Here is a 17,344-nt window from a genome sequence, read left to right as displayed (position 1 = left end):
CAGCAAATCTACTCTGCCAGCTTAAAGTATTGTAATATTTTGACAAGGTCCACCTATATTATGTTGATATTTATTGCAGCCTAAGAATCCATGTTTCCTCACTGTGGCATTTCTTATAATGGAATTTCGGCTTATCAGCAAGACCTCCATGGGACTTTAAAACAAAGTTCTGTAAGCTTAAACCACATTCAGCTGCACAGCATCAGTGAAAGTCCAAGAACCTTTAGCTGGACACTGCTTGATATGAGAATAACCAGAGCATAATAAAGCAAATTACATTCATACAAAAATATTTTCAAAACCTTTTTATATTTGCTGATCCACTGATCTGGCACATTATCAGGCATTTGAAATGAAAGAACAACCTAAAATCTTCGAGGCAGACAAGCTAACCATGACCATGAAGCAGAACTACCTTCTTAATAAATGAGTCACCTCATTATTAAAAGCTGTTGAACACAGACTGAATCTCTTTGAGCTTTTACTGTACAAATACAGTACTGCTGCTGGTGGTTGACCTTCTAGTGCATCTTCCTTCAGTAAAGTACTAATTAATTGACTATTAACACTCAGAACAGCTAATGGTTGTTGGCTACGTATACTTTGTTATGAGCACTTGAGATCCTTATTATTAGGTGAGCGTGAAAAGAGGCATGGCAAGTTGTCATTAGAGAAATCAAGTGTCAAACAAAAAAGTGGTGCTGAAGCGAAGAACGCTCAAGATCGAAGCTGTCTGACCTACTCAACATTAAAAACACAGATATTGGTGGGAACACCAGCGGTTCGAAAGAACAACCTTCTTAAATCTTTGATGGTTGTTACAGATGTAGGAGTGACTGTGGATAGAAAAAAAAAAACGAACAAAAAAAACTTAACCGACAATATATTTCTTATTCTCCCCTGTGCCAAAACTTTTCAAGATGGAATTTTTTTTCCCCTCTACAATAAGGCTTACAAAGAACTCCTGCTGCTCGCACTGCTGTGTAGAACTGCATATCAGCTGATTAATAAATATGTTTGTACAGCAGTCTGCTTCCAGCTATGGAAACAGGAGAGTGAGACTCTCCCTAAGGACGATTTCAGCTCAGGGGCTCATAATCTATAGCAGGAATACTGTGTCAGAAAACTCCCAACAAACAAGCACACGCACACACACGCACACACACACACACACACACACACACTCTCCTCCGTATACAGTAAATACAGGACGTGCATATACAAACACATCGCAAGGCTTTAGAAACGCAGTTCACCTTAACGGCACTTCTGAAGCTAAATGGTGCACAGGCTAATAGCTGTGAAGTGGGTTAGTGTAAGTGTTAGCAGGGGCTGTGTTTGCATACTAAGCAGTCGCTTCAAACAGATCCACACGGCCTATCAGGAAACTAAAAGCTACCATGATCCGATGAGAGAAATTTTGTGTTTGTCAGAGTGCGTGTGCACCACGTTTATACATTTCACAGCCATCTGCAAATGCTGTGCTGTGTTCTTTTTCTGAGTTTACCTGTAACGCTTTATTACTAATTTCAAGGATCAGTGTTTCACCCTTTAAAATAACTATCGCACACAATAGAAAATGTATTCAGAAACCACCTCTAGCTGATACACATCATGCATGCAGACTGCCTGATAACTGAAAAAAGAAGAAACTTGTTGCTGGCTTCAAATAAAAAAGAAAGAAAGAAATAAAAGCAATCTGGAGATATCAAAATGTGCAAAATTTATTTCAAACTGGTTTAGGTTATGGGTAAACTGCTAGTTTTTGCAACCAAAGCAGCAAAGGAAGCAAAAATCTGAAAGCCATATTGTGAAGCATCTGTCTCACTCTCTTCAATATATTTAAAAAAACATTTGAAGACAGTGAGATAGATGGAGCAAAGTGCAGTAGTAAGTATTTATCTAACATACTTGTATGCAGGTTCCCGTGTGCTCTCGACACAGGCTGCAGGACAGAGCCCAGCGGCTGGCGGGGATGTGGGACACCTTGGTAATCGGCTCCATCTTCTCTGGACAGCCTATACTCACCTATGGGGGGGGGGGGGGGGGGGGGGGAAACATAACAGTTAGGAATACACATATTTGATAGAAAGCAAAAAAAAAACCCCAAAAAACACTGTGATGAGACTAATCTCAAAGAAGAATGAAAATACCGATTCACGAACCTACATTTTTGTGTTCAATTAACCTCACTGATTAATTAGACAAACTGCCAAATATATTTTGGTTCCAGCTTCTCAAATGTGCTGTTTTCTTGGGTATGAGGCAATATTCATTTGCCATCATCCCATGGACAAAAAAGTCTACATGTACTGATTTGTCTCTGGATTTTATGATTCCTTTATCAAGACTCGGGTTTGATAAGCTTGTATGATCGCACTTGACATGGAAAGATAATTGAACGACAGGCTGAAAGACTTTAAAACTGCTTCTCTGACACATTATATGGAATAACAAAGGAAACTTTTTTTTTTTATGAGTGTCTGTCAGTCTGTTATTTTTAACCATCTGTGTACCCTTCAGCTCTTTTTCTCTATTTTGTAAACACTCTGGGTTTTGGTTTGGTAAGACAACACAGGCATTTTCACCAATTTAAACACCAAACAATAATTAATAAAGTAAAAAATTGTAGTTAGAACATAATTATCACCTCCAGCTGATCTACATTTACTGAACATCTTCAGTTTCAGATTAATTTCTTTCACACTTGCAAGTAATGACAATTAACAACTCAGTGTAGCTTGAATGATAACTTCACCTCTGTTTTCCAATTTCAAAAACTGTCCTTGGACTCAGAGCAGAGACACATGTGCTCCTTGGAAAAAGTTATTGTAACGCTCTGTGTGACTCAGTCTCTTTGAGCGGTCCATTCAGAACAGCTTTGGCCCCAGACCTCCCTGCACCAAATACAACCAAGAAGTCATTGACTTGTGCCAACTAGCCATGCAGAAAAGAAGTGAAGAGCACTCATCACCAAAGCGCCGTTTCTTCCTTCCTTCCTCTGCTGCCTATTTCTTTCCAAAAAAAAAAAAAAACCCATTCCACTTCTTTCACATTCACTTCTTGTCATATTTTCAGCACTGCCTTCTCTTCCCTGTCCTTCATGCTTGTATTAACAAGCTGACAACTGATTTCCGCAGGTCACGCCCCTCCCTCTCTTCATCCACTTCTATCTGAATTTCTTTTTTCTCCTCTCATCTGCTCACCCACAGAACAAACCCATGGCCTCTGCTCTTTCTGTTATTATTGACGTCTTTTGTACAACACACTCAGTTGATGCAGGGGTCAATTTTCACTCCATTGAGAATGTCAATAGAAAGTGCAATTCAGACAATGATGCCACAGCCGTCACTGCCGGTGCTCGCTTCTTTTATGCAGCTGATATACGAGCCAGTCGATAAGAAAAGGATTTCCACTTTTTGAATGGTGCAGTTAATTGATTGGTATGTTCACAACCATGATTCTCACGCAGACTCACACACACACACACACACACACACACACAGAGGTTGCACTTCACATTTCAGAGCAAACAGAGGAAAAATGGACAAAATTTGAAATCGCTTCAGAGGAAATGAGTGGAAATCACTGTGTTAAATAAAAAGGCTTCTTAAAAGAGAGGCGCTGCCTCTTTGAGATTGTGTGTGTGTGTGAGTGTATGTACTGTATGTGTGTGTGTTAGTGTAACTATGAGGGGTGAAAAGCTGTTTTAAAGAGAAACCTCTCTCTAGGAGTTGAAGGCAGAGGGCAAAAAGCAGCTATACACAGCTCCCCAGGGGGCTGTATCATTTGAAGGCTGGGTGGTGCATTCGCAAACACACCCACCCATACAAAAACACACTAACACACACACACATCCAATCCAACCATAACTGTAAAACACTCTTGCAGAGTCTTTTCCACCATATAGTCACAAAAATCTACTGTCTAGTATTTTAATGCATGCTATGTCTTCTTTAGCTTGTAAGCACATATATCTGAGTCTATGCAGGGACCTGTTCACAAACACAAACAAACACACACACACACACCACAGACATGCAAATTATCTTTTTTCTCCCCCTTCCACAGTAGGAAGAGAAAACAAAAGCGAACGGAGCAACGAAAACAATTAGCCCAATCAAGGGTGACAGAAGGCAATTAGGAGGAAAAGGTTTGAGGTGCCAAAAGCCACTCTATTATTGAGAGAAATGTGCTGGTGGAGTGTGTCACTGAATAGTCTGAAGAAATCTGACTGGCTGTCTTAAAGGTGCGCAAGGCTTGAAGCACATCCACTAACTTTCTGAAATGAGCGGCCCCGTTCGGAGCTTTCAGACGAGCGACGTTTACAAAAGATATCATCAAGAAGCATCGAGACGAAATGAGCGGCTGCTGAGGGAACATGCTTGACAACCAGGTTCCTCGGGAATCATTTTACATTATTCAGATTGTAAAGAGGAAGGTCTTGACTGGTATTTCAAACATTTACTCTAAACAAGTGGTGGAAACAAGTAACAGGTGCAAATGCTTCTCAAAATCGAGGCCACATAAATGGTTCATTCACTGTTTCATGTGCCAACGAAAAGATTTTGGTTCACTGTGACTGCGAAGCAAACACTTTGCCATAAAAGCACTGTGATACCTTGGCATGTAAAATGTAGCATTCAAACTACAAATTCTCTGAACAGTGGCTTTGTTTGCATATGTTAATACCAAGAATTCAACATGGCAATTACATGCTGATCTTAAAATGCTGGAATTGGATAAGAAGGGCTAACTATCAACCACCCAATTATCAGCGCGTGACTCTATTACATGGAGGAAACAGTACATTTGCAGTTCCGTTCATTGTGACGACCCACTTCACCCCGCCTTCCTTTCAGTCTGTGTGGCAGTTCTTTTCTGCAGGCGCTGGAGAGGAGGTGTGGCATGTTTCTAATCAGCAACACTGGCAGCACCTGGGCCCAATGTGCCAGTGCTCTACAAAAGCCCTCGGAGCTCAGTTGCTGGTGTGGCTCTCTGCCTAGAGACACTTTCATTGGGTTTGGGTTGCACCTTGGTTTGATGTCTTGCACTAAACAACACTGCATACTTCTTAACCCATGCATTCACTAACACCACCGACAGTACTGACTTCACACCCTGTGGTTAGTTTAAGTTCCTCATTTGTTTCTTTGATTTAAAATAAACAGGGTTTTAAATTGGCATTTGGGTTCATCTCCCTTTCTGTGACGGTCGTGCGACACAGTTTGTGACATAATATGCAAAGAAAATGTGTCAAACTGAGAATCCTCATTTTTGGGGGTCACAGTGAGCTCGCTTTAATAACATATTTTTGCCTCATAATGTTTGTGTTTCATGACTCCATTGACCAACAAGAAGGCTGTAGGCACTTGCAAACAAAAACAAAACACAAACAAAACAACCCTCTAGAGGCACTTTGCCATGACATGAAACTATGACAGGTAGAATGAGAGGCGGTGATACAATTTTCTTCATTAATAGCGGTGCAAAGTGCAGCCACAAGACCTCTTGATTTCTGAGTGTGGTATGTGACTAGGATGGTAAACAAACAGCCAAGTGCATCCACAGCTGAAGGGTTACACTTTAAAGCTAATGATGCCTATATGCAAATGTAGAAAAAGCTACATTTAAAGGAAACAGTTTACAGCAAAATAAATCCTGGGATGTATTAGAAATTCATTAACTTACTGACTGTAGTTTCAAGATTGAAAAAAAAAAAAAAACCCTCTCGACCTCTTCCCTTGAGCCTTACCTCAGGGATCCATAAGGCACAGCTGACGTGGACCCACTTGGTTCCACTACGGGTGGGCTTGAGGGCCCCCCCTCTCTTGGGGCAGAGAAGACATTTTGGCTGGACCCCGAGAGCGCAGGTCCGACACAGCCAGTTCCCCTGGGGTACCTTCAGGATGCCGTAACACGCCTGTATCAGGGAAAGAAATAAAAGAGGAAAGTTATGAAAAGTCTTGATGTGAAAGGCATATAAAGACACTTTTAAATCCCGGATTTGTGCAGATTAAAGACCTTGACGCAACAGGTTTTTAGCTGGTTAGCTTTGTGCTAAGTTAAACAACCTTTAAATATAGCTAGCTTAGCACAGAACACTACTAGCCACTAGCTGTAACTTCTTATTAAGTGAAGAGATGGGACTGATCTCTCAAAATGCCTGTTTTTTTTTTTTTAGCCTAGTTCTGCTGGAGGTTTCTTTTCTGTTAAGGGGATTTTTCCAATTTACTGTCACCAAGTGCTTGCTCATAGGGGTTTTTTTGTTGGATTTTCTCTCTAATTATTGTAGAGTCTTTACCTTACAATACAAAGCGCTTTGAGGTGACTGTTTTGATTTGAGACATAGAAATATAAATAAAACTGAATTGAATTAAAGCCCATTAATAGACATTTTTCCTTCCCCTATATAAAAAATATGAAAATTTGTATTCTATATTTACCCTGTTCACCTTTATAATATCTCTATATGCTTGTCGACTCTATTTGAAAACTCAAAGCACTTTCTTTCTACACACATGCATACAAGTACCTTTTTCTATGCTTTCAAGCTAACATTCACACACACAGTCCAATTGATGCATCAGGGCAGCTCAGGGTTCAGTGTCTTGCCCAAGGATACTTTGACGATGACCTGACCATGATCATGGCCAATAAGATCACAATCAGCTCCATTTAACAGGATAAAAGTGGTATGCAACATGTTTCAAAGCAATATTTCAAACAACATTTGGTATTTTTTCTTCATCATTTTGTGCAAAATTTATCAACATTGAGAATCTGGTGTTAATGACTTTGCTAAATGGTTTGAATTTAATACCGTTCAGTACATCAGGAGTGAGAATTTGCTAAAATAGTAACCAGTATGCCTGAAGATTACACTGTGAAAATGGAAAAGTGCCCGTAAAACGATCCTGACCTTGAACACAGTTTGGGTGAAGACCAATTAGGTGATCATTGTGTCTAACCTTCACTTAAATCTGATCAATACTTCAGCAGGAGTAGTGATTCACAGAGTTTCTACAATACAATCACTGGGATTGGCACCATCATCCTATCATTTAAAAACTTAAATAACTTAATGGAAATGGGGCTTTCCTGGCTTTCCCTGGCTGGCCTTCATGTGTTTTTGTTTCTCACATTAATGAAGTGCTCGCTAGAAACAGTAACCATAGAAGAGACTGAGTGATTCACAACAGGCTGAATTTGAATCCAGGCATAACCTTCAATAGCTTACACCATAAGGCCTACCAATCGAAATCCCTGTTTTCTTTTTTTTTTTTCACCAACATAGATCTGGTGATGGCTGCTTTCAATGCAAAAAACATCTATATATAGAGTTAGAAACCTTACAGTGACACATGACAAGCACTCCACTCCATGATGATCCCTTACAGGTTATATCCACTCCTGCTCCATCTACACACTCTCTTCAACAAACCTTCTTTAATATTACTGTGCACGCAAAACTTTTATTTTAGTCAGAGTGACATGAGCTTGCAACACATTTGAAATGCTACATAGCTTGTTTTTGTATGATCAGGGCTCCACCCAGTTCCCCTTCCACTAACACACAGAGGTGCCATCAAAGTCTTTCAAGCCAGCATAACAGCCGGCTTATATGTTTCTGATAAGATCCAGTCCCCGAGGTTAGAAATAAAGTGTTATTTTATTGTCAGACATTATTTACTCCTTCATTATTTGAAAGGGCCTCGCTATGGCAAGTAACGCATACTTATTGCCTCTTTCACTGCCATTATTCCTATCTCCTCTACATCAGCTCTATCAAATCTAATTTCTAATGAGTCATGTCAAAGTATCACTCCTTTAGTTGAGCTCCAAATGAAATTTAGATGCCCCAAATCCCAGACCATCATGAAGGAGGAAGGACGCATCATATTTCATATCGCTAAAAAGCCAGAACACCCATTCATTTAGACTTAGAGGATGGTAAAACAACAGAGATAAAAACAGACTTCACACTGACAGGTAGCTGTCAGAGTGACAGAAGCACAGGAAGAAACAAAGTGAGGCGTGGAAGTCTCTGCCTTCGTTAAAAGTAATTAAAGGATTTTATTGATGAAATGATTTTACTGACTGAACAAAACACCTCGGCGAGCAAGGCCTGCATTTCACCTGCTGAGTGTTGGGGAGACCACTTTACCCGAGAAGGAACAGACAGTGCTGGAAGTGGTTACACTTTAAAAGCAATAATATTACTTAACACTGCTGGGAGCAACCTTTTCTTTCACTGTTTGCTACAATTTGTTTCCATGACAGCTCAACTTATGGCACGTACCTATTTTTACCCAAGAAATACTACTGGGAAAACATTAAAGGTAGCTAGGAGTAGAGTTTTGATGACTCGATCCCTGAGTTATTTATTCCCTGCATTCTAGAAATGTGTGCAAGAGGCCACACGTGCAAGGAAATACACATTTATGCCAACTTAACAGACCAACACAGATGCAGATAGCAGCAGAACTTGAAGGAGAAACAGAGTGCAAACTGGTTTCAAACATGCTTGGGTGAGAATATCAATGATATTTCAACTGATGTGCTTCCGTATGAACAGTAAGAGCAGTCATACAAAGCTGTTATTAAATGGAGTAACGATATTTAAGGATTTTTCTGATTTCCCCTCTGTTTCACAATAATTTGGCTTTGATTTCATATGCAGAATAAATATTCTTCATAGTTTTGAAGAGTGAGAGAAGACCCGACATCCAATTTCTGATTGCTAACTTTTGATTGACAGTAGAAAACTGTCAGGATTTAGTTTGAGTTGTTAGCAGCGCTGAGTAGGTTTTGTTTTAGGGCTGCTCAACAGTGGTAAATATATATTCACAAGTACTTTGGTCAATGTTGAGTTCACGCTTTTTTAACACGAATACTCATTTACTATAAAATCATCATCCATTTGTTAAACAGTATTTTAACTTTGGATTTCCATCCATTCATCCATCCATTTTCTTCCGCTTATCCAGGGCCAGGTTGCAGGGATAGCAGCCTAAGCAGAGAAGCCCAGTCCTCACTCTCCCCAGCCACCTCCTCCAGCTTATCCAGGGGAACACCAAGGTGTTCCCAGACCAGCCAAGAGATGTAATCTCTCCAGGGTGTCCTGGATCTGCCCCGGGGCCTCCTCCTGGTGCTTTGGATTTGCTTTAACTTTAAATATAATTCAGCTGAGGTGGGGGTGGAGGTGGACGCAAGGCTGTCTGGTTTGGAGTTAAGCCCAGGCTAGAGGGTGTTTTTCAACACTGAAGCATGTCTTGCAAGGTCAACTGTCTGTCCCGGCTGGCCGCAGCCTCCACCACAGGCGGTCTGCTGTTGCGAACAGAGGCAACACGAGGCCAAGGAAGTTTTCTCAGGTTTAACTTTGTTAGGGTTCTCAAATCTTTCCATTATTTTAGCTCATATTGAACTTAAAAGAGCTTTAAGTTGGGTGCAAGAGCACACAGCTATCAAATCAAAGGTGGGTGTTGAATTTGTAACTCTATTGTGAACCTCAATGCAGCGTAGTAATTTGTTTTATCGTGATTATCTTGTTTTCATTACCAATAGAGGCCAAAAAACTGAAAATAAAATGTAATTAATTGCCCAGAATTAATTTATTAGAACAATTTGGGGTGACAGATTAAAATGAGATATGGTCTACAGTTGCAGGAAACTTCTTCCATTCAGTGTCATAACAGCAGGTAAGCAGAGGCAGTCTGAAGGGACTGATATTGTGTTAGTGCCAACTGAGCCGACACAATAATTAATATTCTGTCACTGTGTGACAAACACCGCAGAGCCCCTCCAGCTTCAGGCTGTCACAGGAAGTATTTGTGGAAGTGCTGCTACAGTATATGTGCACCTTTTAGCAGTTAATGTACTCAAGTCACTCAAAAAAAGAGCAAAACCTTGTATTTTGGCTTCATTTTTGCAATTTACAATCATGTTTTCAGCAGATTTTTTTTCCCTATTCTGTCGAAACTACGTACACTTCCACAGATGAGCACAAACAGAAATGTAAAGAATTTAAGCCTGCGATTCCTGACCTGATGAACACAGACATTGCACTTGTCACAGAAGACCATCTCGTTGCCGTCTTCTCCCTCCGGTGAGCGGCAGACGTCACACACCACGTCCTCATCGTACTCGATGCCCAGGCCTTCCTCTGTCTCGATGGCCTGCTGCATCTTCTCCTCGCACACGCTCTCCAGCTCGACCAGAACACACTCCATTGTGAGCTCATCCAGCTCTGGTAAGCCTGGTGGTGACAAAACATAAAGTTAAAAAAAGAATTCGTTTGCATTTGACATACAAACAAAAACTTGAATGGGTGATTGGAGGATTGCACTTTGGTTGATACAAAGTTGTTTTTATGTTTTACACATAATTTTCTTTCAAAGCTTGATCGAGTGAACGTTCAAAGGCTGAGGCACAGCTGCTGGGAGAAGGGATGAGCATTTGTGTAGAGTTACAGGGTCAGCACTCGGAGGCTTCCTTTAGTTCCTTTTATTGACAAGGATAACAGCAATAGGAAACTGCTCACACAAAGCTCAATAACAAGCCAATTTACAGATTTCAATTTCTGCCGTGAACACTTTGCTTAACACTAATTTGAAACACATACAGCTTACTTTTGCATGTTTATCTCACAAGGTCACTTTGTGTTTCTTTGGGGCGGCTCAGGGGGCAATGTGCTGAAAATTAGCAGTGAGTGTGTGGAGCTGGAATCGTTGCTAACAGAGTAAAAAGAGAAATATTACATGTGCGCTGCAGGCCCATTAGCCACCAAAGCCAAGATTTGAAAGAAAAAAAAAGTGCCATTATGCCATTGCTGCCCTCAGCTCAGCTTACTGTGCCAATATGTGTTGACATTAGCATTCGTATCCCTGCTCCATTTGCATCTCAAAGTAATGCCTTGCTCTCAGGCTGGTTAATAGTTGATGAAGACTGATTTAACTGGCAAATGCAAACCTTCTTCCTTATGGAAAATAAAGCATTTAAGATACCAGGGAACTAAACAGTCTGGGTTTAAAGGATGGTGGCAAACAGATGTAGAATATTATTATCTTATTACCTGCGATAAGATTACAGTGATTAGACAAAATGCGTAACAGGAAGCCATTAAATCTAATATGAATTTTTTTTTAATATGAAATACAGATGATTATTTTGATATTTAGTTATTTGGATAGTTTAAAAACCTAAAAAATAGACGTACTAATCCAACTTTAAGACTGTAACACAACAGAATGTGAATGCTAGCTGTAAATGAAGACCATGATCACACAGATTAAATCGCAGTCTGTCCAGTCGAGTACGTCATTTGCTCAGTCACAATCTCTGGATCTTCATTTTAAAGTTATACAGATACAGCCAGTCAGTTTGCTGCTGTCAGTCGGCTTCTTCTGTTTGATTTATGAGTATGACTTGCATTTTATCTTTCTGTTAGCTTACAACTTAATATTTTGATTCATTCTATAAATTTCTTTAAACTCTGACATTGTGCAAAAGTCTTGAGCCACCTGTCATTTCTTTATATGTTGCAGAGTAGAATCCAGACTTTCACCTACTTTATTTTTCTTTAAAGTGCTCTCCAGGCGTTATCAAGGTCTTTTAAAGATGTTCTTTGAACACTGGCTGCTTTTTAAATCATTTTCAGTCCTTGTCTTGTAAGTATGGAGGAGGTCAGGAAAGAGGTTCAACAGTGAGTGTCTGCAGCCATCTGTAAAACACAGTGGAGGCTCTGTCATTGTTTGGGGCTCCATTTCAGTCAGTGGTGTTGGGAATCTTGTCAAAACTGATGTAATTAAGAAATAGGGCTGCAACGATTTCCCGAGTAACTCAAATAATTCAGTTATAAAAAATCCTCCACACAAATTTGTTGCTTTTATGCGTCGTTTAAACTCTGCAGCGCTCATTAGGAGCATTAAAGTTCTCTGTCGCTGCGACGGATTTCCTTCATTTGGAAAAACGACCCTTTAACCCCGAGTGGATCATCGCTGACACGTTTTTCCATACCCGCATATCCGTGTGTGTGTGTGTGTTTGTGCGTGCTGTGTTCACTGTGCTGAGAATATCAGCTATTATATACCGAAACGGATTGCTATCATCGCAGTTTGCTGCCATTAGCACTAGCGATTGTTCGGGACAGACAGGAATGTCCTTCCTGGAGAACTATTCCTGGGGACTACTTAAAGAAATAATAGAAAGTTCCTTAAGAGTTCAGGCTCTGTTGAAGAATAAAGGTGGTCATATCAAACGTTGACTTCCAAGCTCTGTTTTAAGCTTGCAATCATGCAGAGTAAAGTGTTTTAGACCAGTGGTAACTTGATGGTTGTGGGTGCAGTGTGTGATCAGCTGTTTGGGCTAAGTCTTTTGGGGGGCTGGGATAATGTGGAGGCTGGCATTAGAAGACTACCAGTAAAATAGCATCTAGACTACTATGTGAATTCCACTTTTCCTACTTGATATTCAGCTTTTCTTAAGTTTGTTTTTTGCCGCTGAAAGCAACGATTTCTCCTGAGAGTGATATTCTGATGTCAGGGTTTTCATGAATGCAGCTCTGCACTGCAAAACAGCGTCAACCTGGAATCTGCTTTCTCTGACTGAATGGACTTAAAGAACAACTAAACAGGCAGATTCTAAGTTGCCAGATCATTCCATCAAGTGGAAATGACTTCTGCATATTTTTAAGTTGCATTTTATTCCAAATTCAACATGCTGTGACAAAGTTTGCTGTCTTAACACCAGTTTTATTAAATATATTCTGGGTTGCATACTTTTAAAATGGGATTTTAATAGTAATCTAAAAAATCAGACAAATCTGTGATTAATTCTAGTAAAGGAAGAAACACAACAATGGCATTCACCGAGAGAGTTTTACAGACAGGCAGAGATGGTGTGTGTGTGTGCGTGTGTGTGTGTGTGTGTGTGTGTGTGTGTGTGTGTGTGTGTGTGTGTGCTTCTTGTCTGCAGGAGGAAGGCTCTTATTTCACACCGGATCATTAAGATGTGACAAAAGTTTCACTGTAATGCAAATGATGTGTGATAGCTGAACAACCAGCTCTAAAACGAGAAAAAGCAAAAATGCCTCATTTTAATGTCGTCCTATAGTTCAGGAAAATACAAAGAACAGGACTGTTTTTATGACAGTGTTATATAGATACTTTCTGTCAATAATTCCCCCAAAGAGGATCGTGTATTATGTTAAAATCACACCGGGGCACCGAGTGATATTTGGACGGGTTTGGAAGTTGCTGACCTTCTGTGGGGGTTAGAGAGCTGTTTGAATGGTCTAATGTGCCACAAAAGAATCTGCGGTAATACTAATGATAGTCTGGGCTCTCTTGCCTCTCTGCAAATGTTGTTTTTTGCTTTACTGATTGATTTGTAGGATTTTTTATTTTTTTTTACAAGTGAAGCAGAGCATTTTGTGGATGTATTATTTATGCCATTCACCCTCTCCCCATCCAACAATAAAATAACTCAATAGCAGTATTATTTACTGCTTCTTGAGTATCTCTTTGCCAGCAGGGTTAATGTGTACCCTGAGCTGCAGCTTCACCTACCATACCCCTGTAATGTATTGAAAATGTAACATATGACAGTCAACATCTGCTTCTGAGGCTGAAAACTTGTGAATTTGGCCCCAAGCATGACTAAAGAACAGAGAAATAAAAACATGAACATGTGTGACTGTTGTTGTGGATTCAGAACATGTTTTTGAAGCAGCTGAAAAGGGGAAGCAGAGTTAGACATTAACCTGCCGTGACATTTACATCATGACCTGAACACACCGAAGACAGGAAAGCACTGCCATTATTCACAGATATTGCGTGAACGTGTGTTGTTTTTGCTGTGTGCTCTGTGTCTACCTTAACTACATTTGCTGCGTATTTGTCGTCTCTGAGTGTTTGCATGTGACAGCTGTGAGCACATGCAGACATCCATTCATCACTGTGTGTGTGTGTGTGTGTGCAGTATTTATGAGTGCTTAAAAGAAAAACAGCAATTAACACAAACAATGCAAAAAGTGCCTCTTTTTCTTCACGTTTCTATTCTTCTAGCCTGCCTTACTGCGTTTGCTTTCAAATATCCATGTTCACTGTGCCTTAATGTGCTTCTCTAACTGTATTTCAATTAATCTACTAAACGCAGTATAATTCTACCCAGCCTGATCTTACAGTAACACCAAGGTACTAATCCTACTCACAGTCAGACTGCATGTTTTTATAGCTGCTATGATGGCCTAGCTTTCTACAAGAAGACAACTTTCCTCACAGCAAAACTCAGCTGTCAACAAATGTACATATAATATAACAAATGTAAATATATTTACAAGGACACGACTAGCCACAGCTGCCTGCGTCACAAAGCTGGATTTGGATTTCTGTCTGAAAAGTTGTTAGACTCCAGGTTATCCACCTGTAATACCACATGCACTGTGTGACAAAGTCAGCAGCTCTTGCAGATTTACACTTAAGGTACACTGCTGCTGGCACAAGGAGAGAGAAAGAGATGGGGCAAGAGAAAGAGAGAGAAATAAATGATTTAGCCTACTGTCATTAGGAACAAAAGCAGATGGATATCAATTCAATTTTACTTATACAACCCAATTCACAGTCGCCTCAAACAAGGTGCTATATATTGTAAGGTAGAGACCCTACAGTGGTAGAGAAAACCCCACCAATCAGATGATGGGTGAAAAGATGGGCGTGGAGAAGTGCTCAGTGCATCATGACTGAGCCTATAGCAGCACAACTATGGGAGGGTTCAGGATCACCTGATCCCACCTATCAAAAAGGAAAGTTTTGAGTCTAATCTTATAAGTAGAGATTGCGTCTGCCTCCTGAGCCCAACCTGGGACCTGGTTCCACTGTAGAGGTGCCTGAAAGCTGAAGTCTTTTAGAAACTTTAAGAAAGCTTGCAGTTAGAAATCAAAGTGTTCTCTATTGGGATAATATGGTCTTAGCAGATCTTATGACGAAGTCTGATTATTCAAGACTTTGTATGTGAGAAGAAAGATTTAAAATTCAATTCTGGATTTAACAGGGAGCCAGTGAACAGAAGCTAATATGGAAGAATCAGCTGCCAACTGAAGGCAAACAGTGTCAGGAAATAACATTAACCAGGTTTCTTTGTTTCGTTATAAAGTCTTAAAATAACCAAAGACTGCGGCATGTCCAGTATCAACATCTGGTCTCCAAGTACATATTGTTAACACACACACATAAATACACAAATTACATCTAAATAGGATGTGCAGGGCTGAGACAGAAAACGCTGAATCATCCCATCATGATTCGGCAGCCGCACCCAGCAGAACCAATCAGCCGTCTGTTTGTTTTGTTTAGCATTGAAGGTTATGAGAGCTTGTGCTCTAGGAAGAGCCAGTATGTGTGTGTGTGCACATGTATGTGTGTGTGCGTGCGTGCGTGCGTGTCCGAGTTTGATTTAAAGTGAATGTGCAGCAGAAATAAAGCCTGAAACCCCAGCGGGGATTTATAGACACAATTACTATGCTTTATCTGAAAGGAGCCGATCAGATATTGAGTAAAGTGGCGGAGATGAGAGAGATGCTCGGGGTCAGCAGTTGTCACCATAGCGAAATGGGGGGATGTAGAAAAGCAGAGAGGAGAGAAAGAGAAAGAAGAAAGAGAAAGAATAATGAAAATGGAAAAAGAAAAAAAAAGAAAAGCACAAGAGGCTACACAGCGACAGTACAAAATATTCACAGCATCTGCAAGTTTCAGAAAACTGCATTTTAAGGCTTTTTTATGATGTTGTTCAATTTAAATGAAAACGAAAGAAAAAGCTTGTGTTTGCTGAAACATATAAGATTCTGAGATTTTGAATGGGTGGCAATGGAAAAGAAAAAACGCAGACCTACATGTGAAATGAAAAGAAAACTGAAAGGCACCTGTTTAACTGAACAGTCTCTGGCTTAAAAAAATAGTTGCCAGTCTCAACCCTCAGGGGAGCTCTTCATATAAGCTCAATGTAATAAGGAATCATGAAAGATAAGTAAAAGGGACTGAAATCATTACAAGAAAAGTCCAAACTGCTTCTGTACCTCTTAATGCAGCTGGTTCTGTCAATGTTCAAACCTCAGGAGCTTTGATCATGAAAAATGCCCTTGCCAAATTTAAGTATGCCCTTTTTTTCTTTTCTTTTTTTTTTAGCAATAATTAACTGGATAAAATTAAAAGAAACATGAATAACTGAATGGCCACTCCGTTAGTTGCACCTGTTCAACTGCTTGTTAAAGAAAATGTCTAATCAGCAATCTCATGGCAGCAGCTCAAAGCATTTAGACATGCAAACACGTCAAGGCGCCCTGCTGCAGCTCAAACTGAGCATCAGAATGGGGAGAAAGGTAATCTGAGCGACTTTGATTATGACATGGTTGCTGGCACCAGACCGGTTGGTCTGCACAGGCTGACTAAAATTGGGCAATAGAAGATTGGAAAATGTTGCCTGGTCTCGATTTTTGCTGCAACATGGTCAGAATTTGGCATAAGCACTATGAAAGAATGGATACATCCTGCCTTGTATCAATAGGCTGGTGCTGGTGGTATAAAGTTTGTGGATTACTTCCTTGGCACACTTTTGGCCCAACTGGGCATCGTTTAAATGCTACAGCATACCAGAGTATTGTTGCTGACCATCTTCATCCCCCTGTGTACCTTCTTCTGATGGCTGCTTCCAGCAGAATGTCACAAAGCTCAAATCACCTCAAACTGGATTCTTGAAGATGACAGTGAGTTCTCTGCACCCATATATCCTCCATAGTCAGAAGATCTGAATCCAATGGAGCACTTCTAGGATGTGGTGGAATGAGACATGTGCATCTGACAAATCTGCAGCATCTGTGTGATGCTGTCATGTCAATATCGACCAAAAATGTCTGAGGAATGTTTCCAGCACCGTATTGAATCCATGCCGCGAAGAATTAAGGCAGCTCTGAAGGGAAAAGGGGTCCAACCCAGTGCTAGCAAGGTGCATCTAATAACGTGGCTGGTGTAATGTATAACGTCAGTCCTGAAAGTGCTAAAAGGAAATCAATTGCCAAATCTTTCAATTTATAGACTAATTACCTAATCAAAAAATTAAAATAATCAGAGGCACATTGTCCACTTGTTACCAGCTACTGTGCAGACATTAGTTTATTTTCACGTCCAGCACCGAGAGAAAGTAACATTGTTGCACATGTTGCTGTCAAATGAATGAAAATCAGCTGAACAACAGATAAACTGTCATGACAGATTTACTTTTTTCTGAGGTTCACAGAAGTTCATACCAAATCTGAACTGTCTATATATCTGCAAAAACTAATGGTCTATGT

At 40.2% G+C, this 17,344-nt stretch overlaps 1 protein-coding gene across 1 annotated transcript in view; it reads right to left on the bottom strand.

Moving 5' to 3' along the window:
* jade2 (jade family PHD finger 2) overlaps positions 1 to 17,344 on the bottom strand; it is a 233,848-nt gene that overhangs the window by 89,427 nt on the left and 127,077 nt on the right. Inside the window, 3 exon segments of the mRNA XM_030747308.1 lie at positions 1,912 to 2,028; positions 5,756 to 5,923; positions 10,047 to 10,258. Of these exon segments, the coding sequence (XP_030603168.1) occupies positions 1,912 to 2,028; positions 5,756 to 5,923; positions 10,047 to 10,258 (497 nt within the window).

The sequence above is a fragment of the Archocentrus centrarchus genome, chromosome 14 (genome assembly GCF_007364275.1).
Source record: "Archocentrus centrarchus isolate MPI-CPG fArcCen1 chromosome 14, fArcCen1, whole genome shotgun sequence".
NCBI classification, from domain to species: Eukaryota; Metazoa; Chordata; class Actinopteri; order Cichliformes; family Cichlidae; genus Archocentrus; species Archocentrus centrarchus.
The sequence above is the reverse complement of the archived record's forward strand: the minus strand, read 5'-3'. Positions and strand labels throughout refer to the sequence as shown.